Source organism: Salmo salar, chromosome 16, assembly GCF_965601325.2.
Source record: "Salmo salar chromosome 16, fSalSal1, whole genome shotgun sequence".
NCBI lineage: Eukaryota > Metazoa > Chordata > Actinopteri > Salmoniformes > Salmonidae > Salmo > Salmo salar.
The window spans coordinates 37618890-37642160 of NC_138306.1; the positions used below are offsets into that span (position 1 = coordinate 37618890).

The window sequence follows — 23271 nt, forward strand, 5'->3', positions numbered from 1 at the left end:
GCCTGTCAGTTTGAAATGGAGGTTGCTGCTTTTGTGGATGTGTTACGACTGAAGCATTTAGGCACTGAGCAGTCAGACCCCTATTCACTGGTTATAAGATGACAAGTGATTTTTTGTATTATTTAAATGGATGTAAGGGGTTTCGGGATGGGTCCCATGATACATTTGGCACATACATGTGCTGGGAGATACTCACATAAGATGCAGTAATTTGTTGTAATCATGCCGCAGAAGGCATACAGTTGCTTAATCTTCTCAAAGGCAAAAATGGACTAAATTGTTTTGCCATTCTAAAATAGTTGTTGTTACAGACCTCAGACACATTGGTGCCATACATGCACAAAATGTGCATCAACCACTTACAATCATAGATTTGCTTGCGTGTGATAGAACGCTACATTGTAGCTGATCTCCTTCATCCACTTCAACAAATATGCGTTATTTAAATCGAGCTTTGAGGTCCAGTAGTGAACAGGGCCTCGAACCCACTGTTACTGTGCCCCGAAGATTCACAGTTAACCAGTTTAGTGGTGTATGCCACCTGTTAGTGATTGTAATGGAGGTACATGACAGCTATTTGACAAGACCAAAATCCTCTTAGACTATTTTTAAAACTATGTTTTTTGTTGTTGTTTTTTTCACCTTTATTTAACCAGGTAGGCCAGTTGAGAACAAGTGCTCATTTACAACTGCGACCTGGCCAAGATAAAACAAAGCAGTGCGACACAAACAACACAGAGTTACACATGGGATAAACAAACGTACAGCCATTAACACAATAGAAAAGTGTATATACAGTTTGTGCAAATGTAGTAAGATTAGGGAGGTAAGGCAAGAAATTGGCCATAGTGGTGAAATAATTACAATTTAGCAATTAAACACTGGTGATAGATGTGCAGAAGATGAATGTGCAAGTAGAGATACTGGGATGCAAAGGAGCAAAAAATAAATAACAATATGGGGATGAGGTAGTTGGGTGGGCTATTTACAGATGGGCTGTGTACAGGTGCAACGATCTGTAAGCTGCTCTGACAGCTGATGCTTAAAGTTAGTGAGGGAGATATAAGAATCCAGCTTCAGTGATTTTTGCAATTCGTTCCAGTCATTGGCAGCAGAGAACTGTAAGGGAAGGCGGCCGAAGGAGGAGTTGGCTTTGGGGGTGACCAGTGAGATATACCTGCTGGAGCGCGTGCTACAGGTGGGTGCTGCTATGGTGACCAGTGAGCTGAGATAAGGTGGGGCTTTACCTAGCAAAGACTTATAGATGACGTGGAGCCAGTGGGTTTGGCGACGAATATGAAGTGAGGGCCAGCCAACGAGAGCATACAGGTCGCAGTGGTGGGTAGTAGATGGGGCTTTGGTGACAAAACGGATGGCACTGTGATAGACTACATCCAATTTGCTGAGTAGAGTGTTGAAGGATGCTTTGTTACGAAATAGGAAGCCGATTCTAGATTTAATTTTGGATTGGAAATGCTTAATGTGAGTCTGGAAGGAGAGTTTACAGTCAAACCAGATGCCTAGGTATTTGTAGTTGTCCACATATTCTAAGTCAGAACCGTCCGTCCAGAGTAGTGATGCTAGACGGGCGGGCGGGTGCGGGCAGCGATCAGTTGAAGAGCATGCATTTCATTTTACTTGCATTTATGAGTAGTTGGAAGCCACCGAAGGAGTGTTGTATGGCATTGAAGCTCGTCTGGAGATTTGTTAACACAGTGTCCAAAGAAGGGCCAGAAGTATACAGAATGGTGTCGTCTGCGTAGAGGTCGATCAGAGAATCACCAGCAGCAAGAGCGACATCATTGATGTATACAGAGAAAAGAGTCGGCCTGAGAATTGAACCCTCTGGCACCTCCATAGAGACTTATAGGTGCTCTTATTTTCCATGGACTTTGCAGTCTGCCAGAACCTTTTGGAATTTGTGCTGCAGGATGCAAATTTCTGTTTGAAAAAGCTAGCCTTTGCTTTCCTTACTGCCTGTGTATATTGGTTCCTAACTTCCCTGAAAAGTTGAAAATCTATTCGATGCTAATGCAGTACGCCACAGGAGGTTTTTGTGCTGGTCAAGAGCAGTCAAGTCTCGAGTGAACTAAGGGCTATATCTGTTCTTAGTTCAAAATTTTTTGAATGGGGCATGCTTATTTAAGATGGTGAGGAAGGCACTTTTAAAGAATAGCCAGGCATCATCTACTGACGAGATGAGGTCAATGTCATTCCAGGATACCCCGGCCAGGTCGATTAGAAAGGCCTGCTCGCAGAAGTGTTTTAGGGAGTGTTTGACAGTGATGGGGGTGGTCGTTTGGTCGCAGACCCATTACGGATGCAGGCAATGAGGCAGTGATTGCTGAGATCTTGATTGAAAACGCCAGAGGTGTATTTGGAGGGCGAGTTAGTTAGGATGACATCTATGAGGGTGCCCGTGTTTACGGATTTGGGGTTGTACCTGGTAGGTTCATTGATCATTTGTGTGAGATTGAGGGCATCTAGCTTAGATTGTAGGACGGCCGGGGTGTTAAGCATATCCCAGTTTAGGTCACCTAACAGTACAAACTTTGAAGATTAAAGGGGGGCAATTAATCCACATATGGTGTCCAGTGCACCGTTGGGGGCTGAGGGGGGTCTATAACAAGTGGAAACAGTGAGAGACTTATTTCTGGAAAGGTGGATTTTTAATAGTAGAAGCTCAAACTGTTTGGGCACAGACCTGGATAGCATGACAGAACTCTGCAGGCTATCTCTGCAGTAGATTGCAACTCCACCCCTTTTGGCAGTTCTATCTTGTCGGAAAATGTTGTAGTTGGGGATGGAAATTTCAGAATTTTTGGTGGCCTTCCTAAGCCAGGATTCAGACACGGCTAGGACATCAGGGTTGGTGGAGTGTGCTAAAGCAGTGAATAAAACACATTTAGGGAGGAGGGATGTTAACATGCATGAAAACAAGGCTTTTATGGTTACAGAAGTCAACAAATGATAGCACCTGGGGAATAGGAGTGGAACTGGGTGCTACAGGGCCTGGGTTAACCTCTACATCAGCAGAGGAACAGAGGAGGAGAAGGATTAGGGTACGGCTAAAGGCTATAAGAACTGGTTGTCTAGTGCGTTGGGGACAGAGAATAAAAGGAGCAGATTTCTGGGCGTGGTAGAATGGATTCAAGGCATAATGTACAGACAAGGGTATGGTAGCATGTGAGTACTGTGGAGGCAAACCTAGGCGTTGAGTGACGATGTGAGAGGCACCAGTTAAGCCAGGTTTGGTCTCCGCATGTGTGTGGGTTGGGACAAAAGAGCTATTTAAGGCATTTTGAGCGGGACTGAGGTTTCTACAGTGAAATAAAATAATAAGAACTCGCCAAGACTGCAGTAGACAAGGCATATTGACATTAGAGAGAGGCATAAAGCAATCACAGGTGTTAATCAGGAGAGCTAAGACAGCAATGGTAAATTGCGATGAATGGGCAGAGCAGGTCAGTTCGAGGCTGGAGCCGACAGGTAAACAAAATGAGGTACCGTGTTATTGAAACAGTCCATGGGGCATCAGCTGTGTAGCCGAGTGATCATAGGGTCAATAGAGCAGCAATAGATGAGTCAGGGTGCCGTTCGGTAGTCACTACTACGCTAGGCGAGCAGGGGACACAGTGTTCAGAAAAGCTAGCGGGCCGGGGCTAGTAGATGGTTCTTCGGCGACATCGTAACAGAATAGCCTGTTGAGACCACATCGGGCGATCACGTCGGCAGTCCAGTCGTGATGGATCGGCGGGGCTCCGTATCAACAATAAAAGGTCCAGGCCAATTGGCAAAGGAGTATTGTAGCCCTAGAATTAGCTGGTATATGGGTCTAGCTCGAGGCTAGCTCAAGGCTAGCTGGTCCTTGCTTCAGGACAGAGGCGTTAGCTAACAGTAGCCACTCGTTTGCAGCTAGCTAGCTGCGATGATCCGGTGTAATGATCCGGTGTAATGATCCAGAGTGGCAGGATTCCGGTGATATGGTAGAGAGAAGCATTCTGATATGCTCTGGGTTGATATCGCACTGTGCAGACTGGCAGATGTTGTCCGAGCTAAGTCTGGCTGATGATTGGGAAAAAGGCGAAGAACGTTAGCCATGGCTAACAGAGACTAGTAGCTAGTTAGCTGGCTAGCTGCTGATGGAAGTTCCAGTTATAAGGAATAAAAATAGCAGATCCGTACCACATTGGGTGAGGCGGGTTGCAGGAAAGTATTTTTAGTTCGTAGATAGAAAGTGAGATTAAGATATATATGAAAAAGACTGGCTATTTACATGGGATAAGACAAAGACAAATACACATGTCCTACTGCAACGCCATCTTGCAAATAATGTATGGATGTGTGAAACAGATGAGCAAAAGACGTGGGATTTATTCTTATGACAACTTACATACATTTAAAATATTAACATAGATATTACAGACCTATATAAAATACATATAAAATAAATACTACTATAAAGACATTTACACAAATACGCATGATCATGTAATTTTGACACTTGAGGCAGACCAAGAGGCAGACCAAGAGGAACAAAAGTAAACCATGAGTATGGTTTAAAATATCCCTCTTGGGGTCAAGTTGTACTATTTTAAGAAATGCCATTGGTTGGTGGATATAAAGGTCTTTGATAGGCTGATGCGGAATTTGTGAAATCACTGTCAGCTGGTGAGGTTAGCATAGGGCTAACGTGTGCTAGGTTATCTGATGGAGCACACACTGGTTGAATCAATGATGTTTCCACATAATTTAAATGAAATTACATTGAACCATCATGGATTAGACATTGAATTGACGTTTGTGCCCAGTGGACAGCTACAATGTAGCGTTCTGTCACATGCAACTACGTCTACAATTGTAATTTGTTGATGTGCATTTTGAGACGGAGGTCCAGGTTAAACAAACTTTTTCTAATATTCGCAAGTATGGACCCATTGTGTTACAGCATGAAGCCTCCGGTCTAGCGCTGCTGAACCTTGTTGTTTCACTGACTGCTTCTGTGTGCATGGTTTCCTCTCTAACAGCTTAGACTAAACACAGCAACAGTAAGAGTGATACTGAAAGCACAACAGCAGCAGCAGCTCCTTGTGTATCTTAACCACCAGCAGCCATACCACTGTGTGCTGCTGCTTGTGTTCTGTGGTAATTGCTGTCAGCTTTTTTTGGTGCTCAACCCAGGATGACTAGGGTGAAAAGGGAAAGTGTGTGTGTGCCTGCATAACCCGTGCACATATGTGTGTGTGTGTGTGTGTGTGTGTGTGTGTGTGTGTGTGTGTGTGTGTGTGTGTGTGTGTGTGTGTGTGTGTGTGTGTGTGTGTGCATCCCTGTTCCCCAGTCCTGTAAGTGTAATCACAGAGGGGCAAATTACCTGTGTGGATAAGGCAGCTCTGAGGAAACAGGCAGGCAGCCTCATCAGGAGCCCTGGTGCTGGCTGGGTGCAGAGGAGACCAGAGGAGACCTGCCAATCTCACTGTCCTCCCCTCACCAAGCCGGGCCTAGCAAATGAGCTGCTTTCCTAAGCTGAGACACACACACACACGCACGCACGCAAACGTGCGCACACACACACACACATGCGCACACACACACACACACACACACACACACACAATATATTAACAAGCACACACACACATGCACACCGATATAGAGACTGCAGGTCATTTTTTATTTATGTATTTATTTAACCTTTATTTTATCAGGGAGTCAAACTGAGACCAAGGTCTCTTTTGAAGACGAGCCCTGAATTACAGAAATTACAGAAAAAGCACCAGAACATCAAATTTAAGAACATTTTGAAGATTGTTCCACGAATAAGGTGCAAGAAATCTAAAAGCTGATTTACCTAACTCATTAGAGACTAAAGGAATTTCCAGAGTTAGCCATCCCTGAGACCGGGTGTAATAAGGAGTAGCAGTAGCAATTTAGAGTCAGGCGAAGGATAAAAGGTCCTAAACGTTTTGGGATGACTTTCTTAATCTTATGAATAAAAAAAACAGTAGGCTTATAGAGTAGATGATGTTGAATATGGTATGATACAGTATATGTGTTATTTCTAAGGCACAGGCAGGATTGGTGTTCGTCTTCATTGCTGGCCATGTGATCGATTGGGAAAATATTTTACATCAAATTTCCGCATACTCATTTTATCATGGATCCTTGTGGGTTGGATGAAAGCTTTATTATTATTATTATTGTTTTGTTTTTTTACCTTTATTTAACTACGCAAATAATTCCAGAATATTGAGTGCTGGATCAAAGTTAAAAAAGAAGTAGAAGTAGAACTCCAAAGTCCAAAAATGTTATTCCCTATTTGCTTTGCTCATTTCAGTCATGATTTTTGGAGTGCAGACAGATTTCTAATGGACCTTATTGGCAACCAAAACCATCCCCAGTTGGTCACACTTTAATAAGGAAAACACTCATCCAAAAGCAAGCCAAAAACACTGCAATCATTTCCCCAGCCTTTTTCACCATCAAACCTTCAGATACACTTCTTAAATATACAGTACCAGTCAAACATTTGGACACACCTACTCATTCCTGTTTTGTTTGTTTTTTTTACTATTTTTTACATTGTAGAATAATAGTGAAGACATCAAACTATGAAATAACATATACTGCTCAAAAAAATAAAGGGAACACTTAAACAACACATCCTAGATCTGAATGAAAGAAATAATCTTATTAAATACTTTTTTCTTTACATAGTTGAATGTGCTGACAACAAAATCACACAAAAATAATCAATGGAAATCCAATTTATCAACCCATGGAGGTCTGGATTTGGAGTCACACTCAAAATTAAAGTGGAAAACCACACTACAGGCTGATCCAACTTTGATGTAATGTCCTTAAAACAAGTCAAAATGAGGCTCAGTAGTGTGTGTGGCCTCCACGTGCCTGTATGACCTCCCTACAACGCCTGGGCATGCTCCTGATGAGGTGGCAGATGGTCTCCTGAGGGATCTCCTCCCAGACCTGGACTAAAGCATCCGCCAACTCCTGGACTGTCTGTGGTGCAACGTGGCGTTGGTGGATGGAGCGAGACATGATGTCCCAGATGTGCTCAATTGGATTCAGGTCTGGGGAACGGGCGGGCCAGTCCATAGCATCAATGCCTTCCTCTTGCAGGAACTGCTGACACACTCCAGCCACATGAGGTCTAGCATTGTCTTGCATTAGGAGGAACCCAGGGCCAACCGCACCAGCATATGGTCTCACAAGGGGTCTGAGGATCTCATCTCGGTACCTAATGGCAGTCAGGCTACCTCTGGCGAGCACATGGAGGGCTGTGCGGCCCCCCAAAGAAATGCCACCCCACACCATGACTCACCCACCGCCAAACCGGTCATGCTGGAGGATGTTACAGGCAGCAGAACGTTCTCCACGGCGTCTCCAGACTGTCACGTCTGTCACATGTGCTCAGTGTGAACCTGCTTTCATCTGTGAAGAGCACAGGGCGCCAGTGGCGAATTTGCCAATCTTGGTGTTCTCTGGCAAATACCAAACGTCCTGCACGGTGTTGGGCTGTAAGCACAACCCCCACCTGTGGACGTCGGGCCCTCATACCACCCTCATGGAGTCTGTTTCTGACCGTTTGAGCAGACGCATGCACATTTGTGGCCTGCTGGAGGTCATTTTGCAGGGTTCTGGCAGTGCTCCTCCTGCTCATCCTTGCACAAAGGCGGAGGTAGCGGTCCTGCTGCTGGGTTGTTGCCCTCCTACGGCCTCCTCCACGTCTCCTGATGTACTGGCCTGTCTCCTGGTAGCGCCTCCATGCTCTGGACACTACGCTGACAGACACAGCAAACCTTCTTGCCACAGCTCGCATTGATGTGCCATCCTGGATGAGCTGCTCTACCTGAGCCACTTGTGTGGGTTGTAGACTCCGTCTCATGCTACCACTAGAGTGAAAGCACCGCCAGCATTCAAAAGTGACCAAAACATCAGCCAGGAAGCATAAGAACTGAGAAGTGATCTGTGGTCACCACCTGCCGAACCACTCCTTTATTGGGGGTGTCTAGCTAATTGCCTATAATTTCCACCTGTTGTCTATTCCATTTGCACAACAGCATGTGAAATGTATTGTCAATCAGTGTTGCTTCCTAAGTGGACAGTTTGATTTCACAGAAGTGTGATTGACTTGGAGTTACATTGTGTTGTTTAAGTGTTCCCTTTATTTTTTTGAGCAGTGTATATGGAATCATGTAGTAACTAAAAAACTGTTAAACAAATCTAAATATATTTTTTACTTGAGATTCTTAAAAGTAGCCACCCTTTGCTTTGATGACAGCTTTGCACACTCTTGGCATTCTGTCAACCAGCTTCATGAGTTAGTCATCTGGAATGCATTTCAATTTACAGGTTGGTCTTGTTGAAAGTTAATTTGTGGAACTTCTTTCCTTCTTAATATGTTTGAGCCAATCAGTTGTGTTGTGACAAGGCACAGCAGGGGTAGTATACATTAGATGGCCCTATTTGGTAAAAGACCAAGTCCATATTATGGCAAGAACAGCTGAAATAAGCAAAGAGAAATGACAGCCCATATTACTTTAAGACATGAAGGTCAGTCAATCCAGAAAATGTCAAGAACATTTAAAGCTTTTTCAAGTGCAGTCGCAAAAAACTTCAAGCGCTATGATGAAACTGGCCATCACGAGGTCCGCCACAGGAAAGGAAGACCCATAGTTACCTCTGCTGCAGAGGATATGTTCATTAGAGTTAACTGCACCTCAGATTGCAGTCCAAATGAATGCTCCAGCGTTCAAGTAACAGACACATCTCAACATCAACTAATCAGAGGAGACTGCTTAAATTGTATTTTTTATTTGATTTATTTAACCTTTATTTAACTAGGCAAGTGAATCAGGCCTTAATGGTCGAATTGCTGCAAATGAACCACTACAAAAGGACACCAATAAGAAGAAGAGACTTGCTTGGGCCAAGAAACATGAGCAATGGACATTAGACCGGTGGAAATATGTCATTTGGTGTGATGAGTTCAAATTTGAGATTTTTGGTTCAAACTGCCGTGTCTTGGTGAGACGCAGAGTAGGTGAACAGATGATCTCTGCATGTGTGGTTCCCACCATAAAGCATGGAGGAGGTGTGATGGTGTGGGGGTGCTTTGCTGGTGACACTGTCTGTGATTTATTTAGAATTCAAGGCACGCTTAACCAGCATGGCTACCACAGCATTTTGCAGCGATATGCCATCCCATCTGGTTTGCACTTAGTGGGACTATCATTTGTTTTTCAACAGGACAATGATCCAAAACACACATCCAGGCTGTGTAAGGGCTATTTGACCAATGAGAGTGATGGAGTCCTGCATCAGATGACCTGGCTTCCACAATCACCCGACCTCAACCCAATTGAGATGGTTTGGGATGAGTTAGACCGCAGAGTGAAGGAAAAGCAGCCAACAAGTGCTCAGCATATGTGGGAACTCCTTCAACACTGTTGGAAAAGCATTCCAGGTGAAGCTGGTTGAGAGAATGCCAAGAGTGTGCAAAACTGTCATCAACTCAAAGGGTGGCTATTTGAAGAATCTCAAATATAAAATATATTTTGATTTGTTTAACACTTTTTTGATTACTACATTATTCCATATGTGTTTTTTAATAGTTTTGATGCCTTCACTATTATTCTACAATGTAGAAAATAGTAAAAATAAAGAAAAACTCTTGAATGAGTCGTTGTGTCCAAACTTTTGACTGGTACTGTATATATACTTAAACACTGTATGTTTTATCCTATTGTGGAAGTAGTGTTTTATTTACAGTATTTCCAAATGACTTATTCTTTAGATGCTTTTGCATAACCTCTATAACCTGCAATAACAAATATTTTACCCGTCAGTATTATATTTATATCTCACATAATGCCTTTTTGATAGATTCTTGCATGAGAAATGTTTTATTTGAATCATACATTTGCTGGTTATGGCCCTGTACTATGCAATAAATAGTTTCCCATAGGAGATTCTCTCTATGTGGATGTTTGATGGCAACACTCTAACTCGGTCTTATATATTGCATTCATAAAAGACAAGATCAGTTTTATATCTCTTCTTCTGATGGCTTTCCATTGAGTGTCTATCTGTCTTGCTGCTGGGGGTTGAAGACAGGCCTGATGAGATGGATGGCTCACAATGGCCTGACACTCTTTTCTGGGGCTTTATAGCGCTTCAAGAAAATATAATATTACCTTATTTTAGTCTGTGTCTTTTAGCCAAGGGAGCTGGGCTAAAGACACTGCTCGCACAGCCCAACCACTTACAAGGCCTGTAAATGGCATCAGAGCACGGGGATTGCTAAATGGCAAATCTGTTGTAGCTGCTCCAAGGATGATGATACGATAAAATATTATTTACAGCACAAGCACAAAGGCACATTCACCAGTGTCAACAAACATTTTCTATGTGGCCACAAAGCTGCTTTGCCAGGGGCTGGGAGGGTCATCGATCCCCTTTATACTGATGACCTTTCTTTAATCCTGCATGGGCTCTATAGAAAGACCTTTATGATCAGCCAGGACATGTCTGTGTTAGTCAGTGTGAAGAGATCATCTATTTTAAAACATCTATTTTAAAACATTATTGGTATTATTAAGAATGGAAAGAGGTAGAGAGTGCTCAACCAACGTGAGTCGTGGTGCAACCTAAAAATGTGTAAACATCATTGGAAAGGAAAAGGCACAACACTCGCTCACCGCAGAACGCTCTCTGACCGCTGTTTCCTTTCCAATGGTATTATTAAGAACCCGTCAGATCAGGCAAGACACAAAACAATACAATCATGTCAGTTTTCGTGCCTTCATGCTTTAGCGTCCCTTGAAAGAACATCATTTTCTCACCAAGTTAAGGGAAAGTAATCTTGGAACATGATGATGGCATACTTTGCCTACATTGACTACTGTGTAGGTGGTGTCCATTAGCCAAACTCTGCCTATACATCCAAATGTTGGCACAGCCAATTAGAGAGAAACCGCTCCGCTCCTTTCTGTTGGGACTTCACTTCATTCTGGCTAAAACTGGGTACAACACAAGGTTAGAAAAAGGGAAACAGCATTAAGAATGGAAAGGGCAGTAGCACAATCCCCATTTATTTAATGTCCATTTTAATAGCTGCTGCCTGGATGCCTGGATGGGACTACAGAGGCAAAAAGTCCACTGTGATTAGTCGTGGGAGTGGAATCTCTAATGATCGGCCTCTTAATTAAAATCCCGAAATAATTAGGTGTGCATCGCTTCATGTCTGAATTGGCATGTATTCATCACTGGAGTCAATGGTGTCTCTGTGATGAGGTGTTACTTTATAACAGACTAAACTGTGATAGCTAAATCCTGTAAGTCCTTTCATAGGACTGTTCTGATTAGTTTGATCAGTCATGGAAATGGCTGCACGTAGGCTACTCATCCTTAATCTGTAAAAGGCAGACAATTCACAGAGTATTACAAAATACTTTTGTCATTATCTCTAGTGCAATAACTTCAAATTGTGCATTTCTGAACTATATATATATATTCTTGATGAAAATACATTCTTGCGTCTCTGGCTCTACCAACATGAAAGGAACACATTTTCAGCTGAGATGGAATAAGAAGAGCAGGGTGTTTTGTGTTAATGTGTTAGGTGCCAGTCATTCACCCATGTGCATGCCCCAAAGCTCAGAGCTGGCATGTCCATCTGCTGGCATGATTACACATGACCCATGCTTTCTCTTTGGGGTTACTACAATTAACCCCGACAAACCCCAACACCAAACACCAAGCCAGGACTAAAATGTAACTAACAACTCTCTAAAGCCTACACTGTAGCTTCGTCAGAAAAAAAGTTTTAAGTAAAATAAGAAATAACAGGGTATTGTTTGGACACAACTGTGATATGAGGCTGTTATTATTCATACTACCAAGATCAAAGCGAATGCAGAGCCAAACATATGCCGCTCCATACATAGCTGGAGATGTAAACCTGCATTCACTGAATAATACCAATCCTGCTGTAATATTGATTGTTAGCCTGAGGTGGTCGCTCAGCGGATAGAGATAATAAGCTGCTCAGCAAAGAGGACTGGAGGGAACAAGGTTAATGTACTGTATGTAGAAATGTTCATGCACTCATAACGATGTCGCTTCTATTGATTGGTGCTCCCTGCCATCCCTTCTGATTCTTTACTAATTTGTTATCATTTTGTCATCGTACGGTAACATGTGTTTCAGGGATAAATGCATCTCTTGGTCATTGAAGATGGGACTCATGCATTTTCTATACAGTAGTTGTTAGCCAGGAACTGACTGGAGGGAATATCCATCTCTATGAAATCTGGATTTTAGATGGAAAACCGAGCTTGCAGTAAGCTTGGGAGTAACCAAGTGTGGACCGACAACACGGCGTGGCTGGCTGTGTGTCTGCTCTGTGGCTCATGTTGTGTTAGGCATTCAGAACACCCTTACAGCCCTCTGTCACAGTGGAGACATCGACACCAAGGCTTGGTCAAGGAGCTCAATATAATCAGTGCTGCCTACCAGTGTCTGCCTGCCTGGCCATTTGATACATATACCAGGGCATCAGCCCAGGCCACAACACTGTCTCACTCACCCACACATTGAGACGTCAATCTCACCTCGTCTCCCACACCTTCACCCCCCTTCCTTCCTTCCTTCCTTCCTTCCTTCCTTCCTTCCTTCCTTCCTTCCTTCCTTCCTTCCTTCCTTCCTTCCTTCCTTCCTTCCTTCCTTCCTTCCTTCCTTCCTTCCTTCCTTCCTTCCTTCCTTCCTTCCTTTCTCCTTCTACCACTTCTGTGACTGGTTGTGGTTGTTGAAACAGCTCTCATGCCTGACTGAGCATCACTTTCCCTCAGCAGTACTACAGACCGGCATCCACGCATGTCATTTAGAATGGGGATCATTGACAACTCTTTCCACCCCCAGTTTGCTTTCAAAGCCAGTGACAGATTGACAGCATGTTGTCACTGTATCAGAATCAACAAAACAATTCATATAAGGATGTATAACCAGAACATAGCGTGTCTTCAGACATCTTGTTCTTTGTTTGGCCTATTGCCACAGCATCCATATGGATCGAAAGAGATAAGTGATTTACCATGCTTTGGAGTTGGCAATTTTGTCCACATTTGAAAATAATGATGTGCAATTTGAGCTTGACGCTCAGGGAGATGTCAGAGCTGTTTTGCCTTTGTTCATTGTCATAGATAGTTACATTTTTGTACATCATTCATGTATAGTATTTTCTGAAGAAGTCTTTATTCTGGGCTTTTTTTAGTTAAACTGCATAACTTCTCAAAAGTAAAGAAGATAACTGTAAATGTCCCAGTTGCTTATCTGATGGGCTGAGCATGAATTCTACGTGAAACCCAGTTTGATTAATAAATAGATTATGGGGACAGGTGGACTTAAATCTGTAATTACCATATTATTAAGCAATGGCCTCTCATATGGGGATCATATTAACAGTGCAGGGAAGCCAATTCAATCCCTGGCTCCAAGAATGTTTGAGACGTCACCGGAAAGGTAATGAGACCAAGCAGAGAGAAGCCTGCTGTCATCCTCATGGTTCTGTAATCTAGGAGGAGGAAGGTAGGGGTTTACATCCCTGGCCCCTGTTCTATTCATATTCACTGCCTTTAATTAGCCACTGCTCTTCATCTGGGCTTAATCCTCCCCCTTGGCAATGCCAGATCATTGATATATTCACTGCACCGTGTGGGGAGATCACCTAAATTCAATTTAGTTGTATGCATGTGGATAGAGTAATCTCAGCATTTTCAAATAATTTCAAATAATTACCCCCCCCCCCCAAAAAAAACAAAAACATTATTGGAAATGTTAGAGAAATGTTATTGGATTTATCTGTAAACTGAGATTGATTTCTCCAATATGGTCCACATCTGTAAACTGAGATTGATTTATCCAATATGGTCCACATCTGTAAACTGAGATTGATTTCTACAATATGGTCCACATCTGTAAACTGAGATTGATTTCTACAATATGGTCCACATCTGTAAACTGAGATTGATTTCTACAATATGGTCCACATCTGTAAACTGAGATTGATTTCTCCAATATGGTCCACATCTGTAAACTGAGATTGATTTCTCCAATATGGTCCACATCTGTAAACTGAGCTTGATTTCTCCAATATGGTCCACATCTGTAAACTGAGATTGATTTCTCCAATATGGTCCACATCTGTAAACTGAGATTGATTTCTCCAACTGCATATATAGATTAGAAAGCTAAGTGATTGCAGGTCAGTAAATGTTTTATGTCATCGTCATTTGATTTTGCCATATTCCTTTGTTGCAGGGAGACTGCATAAGTCCTGCACTGGGATTTCACCAAATATGGCCTAACTCGTTATCAAATGTGTACAGATAACATTAACATTTAGCCAGCTTGCCTAGAGAATACCGCACAGTGTAGTTAATGGGCAATCTTTTATATCTGGCATAGCTATTGCCACTTACTGAACACTCACATACTATAGGGACCTTGTTAAATTGGGCATCACCAACTTTACCTTTAACTGATGAAAAACCCTTGTGTCTCATTTATCCTGGTAAGTGTATGTGGCAGGCTGATCAATTCCCAGTCCACCTTGAAAATGGGAGCTATTTGTATTCAGGCCACACCTCCCTACGCATAATTCCATGTACAATACTGTACAAAAGAGATAAAAATATATTTATGTATGCATTTCTCTGTTGTCACGCATAATTCCATGTACAATACTGTACAAAAGAGATAAAAATATATTTATGTATGCATTTCTCTGTTGTCACATATTGTATCCAATGTCCCTCCGTACCTGTCACATGCTAAGTTAGCCATTTTAAAGCAGTTACTAATGTATAATACATAACGGGAGATACATAACCATGATTAAGTTATATGTGATTTGCCATTCTCAGCTCAGCATATAGGCTACTGGACTCCCAAGTGTGTTCCTAGCTGCACGCCACCTTGACCTTTCCAAAGGTTAATTTGATGTTTTATTCAGGTTAGTAGAAGATATGCAAATTACTATTCTCACAGGCCATAATCAGTAAGTCAGTGCTGTGGCCAAACTCCCCATGGGCTATCTTTATATCATGCTATCCTCTGGTTATTGTCTCTATGTTTTTAATTAAGTACATATTTTCATAGGTATGTTGTGATGATACTGAGTAATAAAAGAGGCCATCTGCCTACCAGAGGAGGCTCATAATAATGTCTGGAACAGAGCAAATGGAATGGCATCAAACACATAGAAACCATGTGTTTGATACCATTCCACTGATTCCACTCCAGTCATTACCACGAGCCTGTCCTCCCCAATTAAGGTGCCACCAACCTGTGCTGCCCCCCCCCCCCCCCCCCCCACACACACACACACACACACACGCACGCACACACACACACACACACACACTTCATAAAGGTGTTTTATTTATGTTGTAAGTACTGTAGGAAGCCTTTGATCACCATTCTTCAAAGCGGCTTAATGCACACATGGAAAAGTGAACCCAGGGTACTCTGTCCTTGGACAGCACAGAACACACAATACTGCACAAAACCAAGTTAGTCCATGTATTGCAGGCAAATACATCATCATTTAAAGACAACAGAAAAGGTCTCTGTGAGTGACTCTCCCTCCCATCCAGACCTGCGTGTTACGTAGTGTATAGCGATGGCTGCGATGTCCATTTGGCATGCACACTCCGCTTTTCACACGCGATCTCTGACCCCATCTTGTAAATCAGAAAGGTTATCTGTCTTTTGTCAACTTGTGAATCAATAAGTATGCAAGCACACAGCTAGCTAAGATCATGTTAATGAAATGTCCTCCAGGTCCAGGTGTTTTATCTCTCTTTCCATATGTTGGATCCAGTATGCTGCGCTGTACTACCCACTAGGCCCTCAGAGAGCCAGGCAGCAGGAAGCAGGCAGCCAGGAAGCAGGCAGCAGGAAGCAGGCAGCAGGCAGCCAGGCTGCAGGAAGCAGGGTGCACATCATGTGGAACTAAAGGGATTAGACATGCTAACTGCCACTTCATAGTCTTCTCTGGTCCATGGACAAATGTAACAAATGTGATAATAATGTCAGAAAAGATGTCAAAAGTGGAAAGTAGTTTTCCCATGTGGATGAAAGACAGAAAGAATACAATGGGCACGTTCAATATTTTATTATGATATGAGCATTGTGAGGACTATTCATTTGACCCATTCTCCTTATCTTAATGAATAAGAAATGTCTGGACAAATGTATCTTAAGGGGTAAAATAGAGGAAATGACATGATGTCGTATAAAGGCTTGTTTGAAGCAGCAGAGTCTGAGCTAACAGTGATACCCAGTCTGTCTCATCAGAACACCACACCTCATCACAGGAGCTGCCTGGGTGTGAGGATCTGGAAAGCTGGGGTGTGAGGGGGGTTGTGGGTGGGAGTGTGTTAGGCGTGTTGTTTAAGGGGATAATTATGATTAATAATTCATATTATTATTAATGTGTGGAGCATCACAGGGTATGAACATCACACCCCTCCTGTTCTCCAACCCTCATTAATCCTTTGTTAAAATAATAGGAGTCTTACTGTACAGTATGTGCTCATGCTCAAGCACTGTGATATTCTATTTTCAATATTGAAATTCACGGTCACCCACCAAAGCACATGAATTTAAAAGTGTATTTGCTCTGGGTGGTTCTACAAAGAAGACCTTTACTCTTCCCTGCTATCATTTTCAAATTTTTCATCCGTGTCGTTCACATTAATGTGACAATATTGATTTAGCCAGGGCTGGTGCAGGTCCTGTGTTTGTTGAGGGAAGGGCTAAGTCCAAATCATATCCACCCGCTTCCAGCCCCAGCCTACGGTTAGCCTGGCCTGGAGATGAGATGGAGGGTCTCCAGTTCCTCCCCAGGCACAGTGTGATGAATGTTTGGGGCTGGTCTGGAGGATAAGACTGTCCTTCACCTACTTCTGCCTGTCCTGACAGTAAATGACCACAGATGCATTGTGTTGTTTCTCAACATATATTTTTTATTCTCTCTGTCTCTCTCTTTCTCTCTCTCTCTCTTTCTCTCTCTTTCTCTCTCTCTCTCTCTCTCTTCAAAGGAGGCTGGAAGAAGTGGTGTTTGAGTGTGGCTGTGATATCCGCTGGATTCAGCTGTGGCAGCAGCGAGGGGAGGCTGGCCTGAACACCCAGCAACTCTTCTGCAACAACGGAGCCTCCAAGATCCCTCTGCAGGCTATGAATATCTCACTCTGTGGTACGAACCACTGGCGCCACGTTCCCTGCTCCACACTCCTCAATCATCCCATGGTAGAATAATAGGGAGCACTTTACTTGGAGTGGCTGTCATAGAGCCTAGACTATTCACATCGAATTCATAAGAATGACCTAAACGCCTGTCATAACTCATCTCATGACAGCCGGCCAAAAAGAGTCATGACAACTCACTATTCTGAAACTCTGCTTGTTCCTTCCTTTCCCTTTCCCAAATAGAATTTACAATAGCTCAAAGTGTCTCAGTGAGAATTTCAAGTGTGCTGTGTCTAGGTTCTATTGTATTCCCTCTCTCTCTCTCTCTCTCTCTCTCTCTCTGTGTCTCTCTATCTGTGTCTCTCTCTCTCTGTGTGTCTCTCTCTCTCGCTTTCCCTCCCTCTCTCCCCCTTTCTCTCTCTGTCTCTCAGACCTGCCAGACATCAGTGTGACGCACTTTAACCTCACGGTTGTTGAGGGGGACAGAGTCACCGTCACCTGTAATGGATCTGGATCCCCCCTACCTGAGGTGGACTGGACCGTCAATGACCTCCACTCCATCAACACTCACCAGGTGGGCTAGGGGACAAACCAGGGGACACACAATGCACTCTGTTATTCTACTGATCACTGGGTTGTACACTATATATATAAAAGTATGTGGACACCCCTTATCAGTGGATTCGGCTATTTCAGCCACACCCATTGCTGACAGGTGTAGAAAATCGAGCACACAGCAATGCAGTCTCCATTGGCAGTAGAATGGCCTTTACTGAAGAGCTCAGTGACTTTCAACGTGGCACCGTCATAGGAGGCAGTTCATCAAATTTCCGCCCTGCTAGAGCTGCTGTCAACTGTAAGCGCTGTTATTGTGAAGTGGAAACGTCTAAGAGCAACAACGGCTCAGCCGCGAAGTGGTAGGCCACACAAGCTTACAGAATGGGACTGCTGAATGTTGAAGCGCGTAGTGCGTAAAAATTGCCTGCCCTCGGTTGCAACACTCACTACCGAGTTCCAAACTGCCTCTGGAACCAACGTCAGCACAATAACTTTTTGGCGTGAGCTTCATGAAATGGGTTTTCATGGCCGAGCAGATGCACAAAAGCCTAAGATCACCATGTGCAATGCCAAGCGTTGGCTGGAGTGGTGTGAAGCACGCCGCCAATGGACTCTGGAGCAGTGGAAACGCGTTCTCTGGAGTGATGAATCACACTTCACCATCTGGCAGTCCGACGGACAAATCTGGGTTTGGTGGATACCAGGACAACGTTACCTATCCCAATGCATAGTGCCAACTGTAAAGTTTGGTGGAGGAATAATGGTCTGGAGCTGTTTTTCATGGTTCGGGCTCCCAGTGAATGGAAATCTTAATGTTACAGCATACAATGACATTCTAGACGATTATGTGCTTCCAACTTTATGGCAACAGTTTTGGGAAGGCCCTTTCCTGTTTCAGCATGACAATGCCCATGTGCACAAAGCGAGGTCCATACAGAAATGGTTTGTCGAAATTGGTGTGGAAGAACTTGACTGGCCTCAACCTCATCAAACACCTTTGGGATGAATTGGAACGCAGACTGCAAGCCAGGCTTAATCTCCCAACATCAGTGCCCGACCTCACTAATGCTCTTGTGGCTGAATGGAAGCAAGTCCCAGCAGCAATGTTCCGACATCTACTGGAATGCCTTCCCAGAAGAGTGGAGGCTGTTATAGTAGCAAAGGGGGGACCAATCCATATTAATACCCATGATTTTGGAATGAGATGTTCGACAAGCACGTGTCCACATACTTTTGGTCATGTAATGTACCATTGTGATTTGTGTGTATCTAGCTGCATGAAACTACTTGGCTTGTGACCTTGGAGTTTGTGTTAGCTACAGTACAACTTCAGGGTCAGTGCCATTTAGATTCCAGTTAGTTCTGGAATTTAGTTGTTGTGCAATACAGAAAGTCCATGTCCATGTCCAATTGTGTGTTTCTGATTTCACAGCTTTCTGAAACTCTGAAAATGCATAACATGCAGAATATTACATCTAAAATCCTTAATGGAGATTGTCTGCCGCTATGCTATGAGGTTGTCAAGCACCTTTATCTTTATCCTACTGTATCACTCACTCCTCTCTCTTTCTCTCCTGCTCTGCCAGTCCAATGTGTACTGGCCCAATGTCCACTCCATCAACCTGACCCTGGTCAACGTGAGTCGTGATGACAACTTCTACATGCTGACCTGTATAGCAGAGAACAAAGTGGGGATGGCCAACACCTCCATTCAGCTCACTGTCCATTGTACGTAGTGATAACCAATTCCACTTCAAAGTTTGTATTTATCAAATTGCACATCGCAAACACTGTGTTTGCTGTTTGATGGAGCCAATATTCAGCTCACTCTCCAATGCATGTACAGAATGCAAATATTCAGATCATAGTCAGCCCATGATTGCTGCAGATGTTGTCAAGCACCTTGTTACACCACTATTTAGCTTTTATATGCAGCCAACGTTTAATTACATTTTAATCCTCAAATTGTGTTACACATTCTTCCACATTTTGTTACATTACAGCCTTATTCTAAGATTCATAAAGATAAAAAAATATATATATATATATATAAAAATATATATATATATAATCAATCTACACACAATACCCCATAATGACAAAGCAAAACAAGGTTTTTAGAATTTCTTTGCAATTGTATTAAAAATAAAAAACAGAAATATCAGATTTACATAAGTATTCAGACCCTTTACTCAGTACATTGTTGAAGCACCTTTGGCAGCGATTACAGCCTCTAGTCTTCTTCGGTATAACACTACAAGCTTGGCACACCTGTATTTGGGGACTTTCTCCTATTCTTCTCTGCAGATCCTCTCAAGCTCTGTCAGGTTGGATGGGGAGCGTCTCTGCACAGCGATTTTCAGGTCTCTCCAGACATGTTCGATCAGGTTCAAGTCTGGGCTCTGGCTGGGCCACTCAAGGACATTGAGAGGCTTGTTCCGAAGTCACTCCTGCATTGTCTTGGCTGTGTGCTTAAGGTCATTGTCCTGTTGGAAGGTGAACCTTTGCCCCATTCTGTGGTCCAGAGTGCTCTAGAGCAGGTTTTCATTAAGGATCTCCCTGTACTTCGCTCCGTTCATCTTCCCCTCAATCCTAACTAGTCTCCCAGTCCCTGTCACTGAAAAATATCCCCACAGCATGATGCTGCCACCACCATGCTTCACCATAGGGGTGGTGCCAGGTTTCCTCCAGACGTGACGCTTAGCATTCAGGCCAAGAGTTCAATTTTGGTTTCATCAGAACAGAGAATCTTGTTTCTCATGACCTGAGGGTCCTTTAGGTGCTTTTTGGCAAACTCCAAGCGGGCTGTCATGTGCCTTTAACTGAGGAGTCGCTTCCGTCTGGCCACTCTACCATAAAGGCCTGATTGGTGGAGCACTGCAGAGATGGTTGTTCTTCTGGAAGGTTCTCCCATCTCCACAGAGGAACTCTGGAGCTCTGTCTGTGTGACCATCGGGTTCTTTGTCACCTCCCTGACCAAGGCCCTTCTCCCTCGATTGCTCAGTTTGGTCAGGCAGCCAGCTCCAGGAAGAGTATTGGTGGTTCCAAACTTCTTCCATTTAAGATTGATGGAGGCCACTGTGTTCTTGAGAACCTTCAATGCTGCAGAATTTTTTCTGGTACACTTCTCCAGAAATGTGCCTCGACACAATCCTGTCTCGGAGCTCTAGGGACAGTTTCTTCGACCTCATGACTTGGGTCTTGCTCTGACATACACTGTCAACTGTGGGATCTTATATAGACAGGTGTGTGCCTTTCCAAATCATGTCCAATCAATTGAATTTACCACAGGTGGACTCCAATCAAGTTGTAGAAACATCTCAAGGATGATCAACGGAAACAGGATGCACCTGAGCTCAATTTCGAGTCTCATAGCAAAGGGTCTGAATACTTATGTAAATAATGTATATCTGTTTTTATTTTTAATACATTTGCAAACATTTCTAAAAATGAGTTTTTGCTTTGTCACATTCTCCTGTAAAGTAGACTAGTGGTATTTTACAGTATATGTGTAAAATGATTAAAAAGCTAGAATTCAAGCTAGAATTCTTAATTGAAACAGTAAAAAAAGCAGTCACCTCGCTTGTGTTTTGGTAAAAAGCTGAGGGATGGGCCTGGAGAAGTGTAACCACTCTCAAATTCATTGACAGAGCTATGGTTGCAAGGACTGACCATCTATGATATGAACATTATAGATTTAACCATGTTTTGAGGCTATTCAGTGTTTTTTTTTTTACATTTGCATTGTTTACAAACATTGTTATAAAAAACACATGTAGTTTGGGTTCTGATGGGGTATGACAGTCAAGCTAAGCTTATGAGGCATGTATAAGTTATATTCTTCAAGAATCAATGGGTATATATCCTTAATTTATAAGTCCAAAAATGGATGTAGCAATTAAGAATTCCAGCTTTAAGGAATAAGCAATCTCCCTTGCATTCTGATGTCTGACTACTGATCATAAACTCCCTCTTATAGATTGTAGCCCAGAGGTGTCAAACTAATTTTACCTTGCGGTCAGCATTCGGTCTTCACCGAGGTATGGAGGGCCGCGCTTCAAATGTATTATATTTCCTCACTGTCAAAATTTGCTAAGACTTGTCCTTAATCCATAGCTTTTTGAATTTCCGATGCCCCTGACTGTCTAGCATTCGTTTCAATGACCGTTAGCAAGCTGGACAGAGTGAATAGATTATACATGTACACTATATATACAAAAGTATGTGGACACCCCTTCAAATTTGTGGATTCGGCTATTTCAGCCACTCCCGTTGCTGTCAGGTGTATAAAATTGAACACACAGCCATGCAATCTCCATAGAGAAACATTGGGAGTAGAATGGCTTTACTGAAGAGCTCAGTGACTTTCAAAGTGGCACCGTCATATGATGCCACCTACCCAACAAGTCAGTTCGTCAAATTTCTGCCCTGCTAGAGCTGCCCCGGTCAACTGTAAGTGCTGTTATTGTGAAGTGGAAATGTCTAGGAGAAACGACGGCTCAGCCGCGAATTGGTGGGCGACACAAGCTCACAGAACGGGCTGCCGAGTGCTGAAGCGCGTAGCGCAATAATGTTGCTTGTCCTCAGTTGCAACACTCACTACCGAGTTCCAAACTACCTCTGGAGGCAACGTCAGCACAATAACTGTTCGTCAGGAGCTTCATGAAATGGGTTTCCATGGCCGAGCAGCCACACACAAGCCTAAGATCACGATCCACAATGTCAAGCGTCGGCTGGAGTGGTGTAAAGCTTGCTACCATTGGACTCTGGAGCAGTGGAAACGCGCTCTCTGGAGTGATGAATCACGCTTCACCATCTGTTAGTCTGACGGACGAATCTGGGTTTGGAGGATATCAGGAAAACTTCCCTTATGCTTAGTGCTAACTGGTGGAGCTTGGTGTAATGGTCTGGGGCTGTTTTTCATGGTTCGGGCTAGGCCCCTTAGTTCCAGTAAAGGGAAATCATAACGATACAGCATACAATGACATTCTAGATGATTCTGTGCTTCCAACTTTGTGGCAACAGTTTGGGGATTGCCCCTTCCTGTTTCAGCATGACAATGCCCCTGTGCACAAAGCGAGGTCCATACAGAAATGGTTTGTCGAGATCGATGTGGAAGAACTTGACTGCCCTGCACAGAGCCCTGGCCTCAACCTCATCGAACACCTTTGGGATGAATTGGAATGCAGACTGCGAGCCAGGCATAATCTCCCAACATCAGTGCCCGACCTCACTAATGCTCTTGTGGCTGAATGGCTGATTTTCTTCTCAATTATATTCTTTATTCTAATTTTTTACTCATACGACCCGTGGGCCGGATTGAATGGGCCATATCTTTCACCCCTGTTGTATCCTTTGTTAACTACTCCTATCCATTATATCAGTACTCCTATCCATTCAATGCTATCCATTCTAACCTATCCATTCTATCAGTACTCCTAC

General features: G+C 43.3%; 1 protein-coding gene across 2 annotated transcripts in view; it reads left to right on the forward strand.

The window, feature by feature from the left end:
• LOC106573628 (NT-3 growth factor receptor) overlaps positions 1-23271 on the forward strand; it is a 288867-nt gene that overhangs the window by 151100 nt on the left and 114496 nt on the right. For both annotated transcript variants that reach the window (XM_014148852.3, XM_014148855.3), the window contains exons 5-7: positions 17124-17278; positions 17703-17845; positions 19416-19557. In XM_014148852.3, the coding sequence (XP_014004327.1) occupies positions 17124-17278; positions 17703-17845; positions 19416-19557 (440 nt within the window). The remainder of the gene's footprint in view (positions 1-17123; positions 17279-17702; positions 17846-19415; positions 19558-23271) is intronic.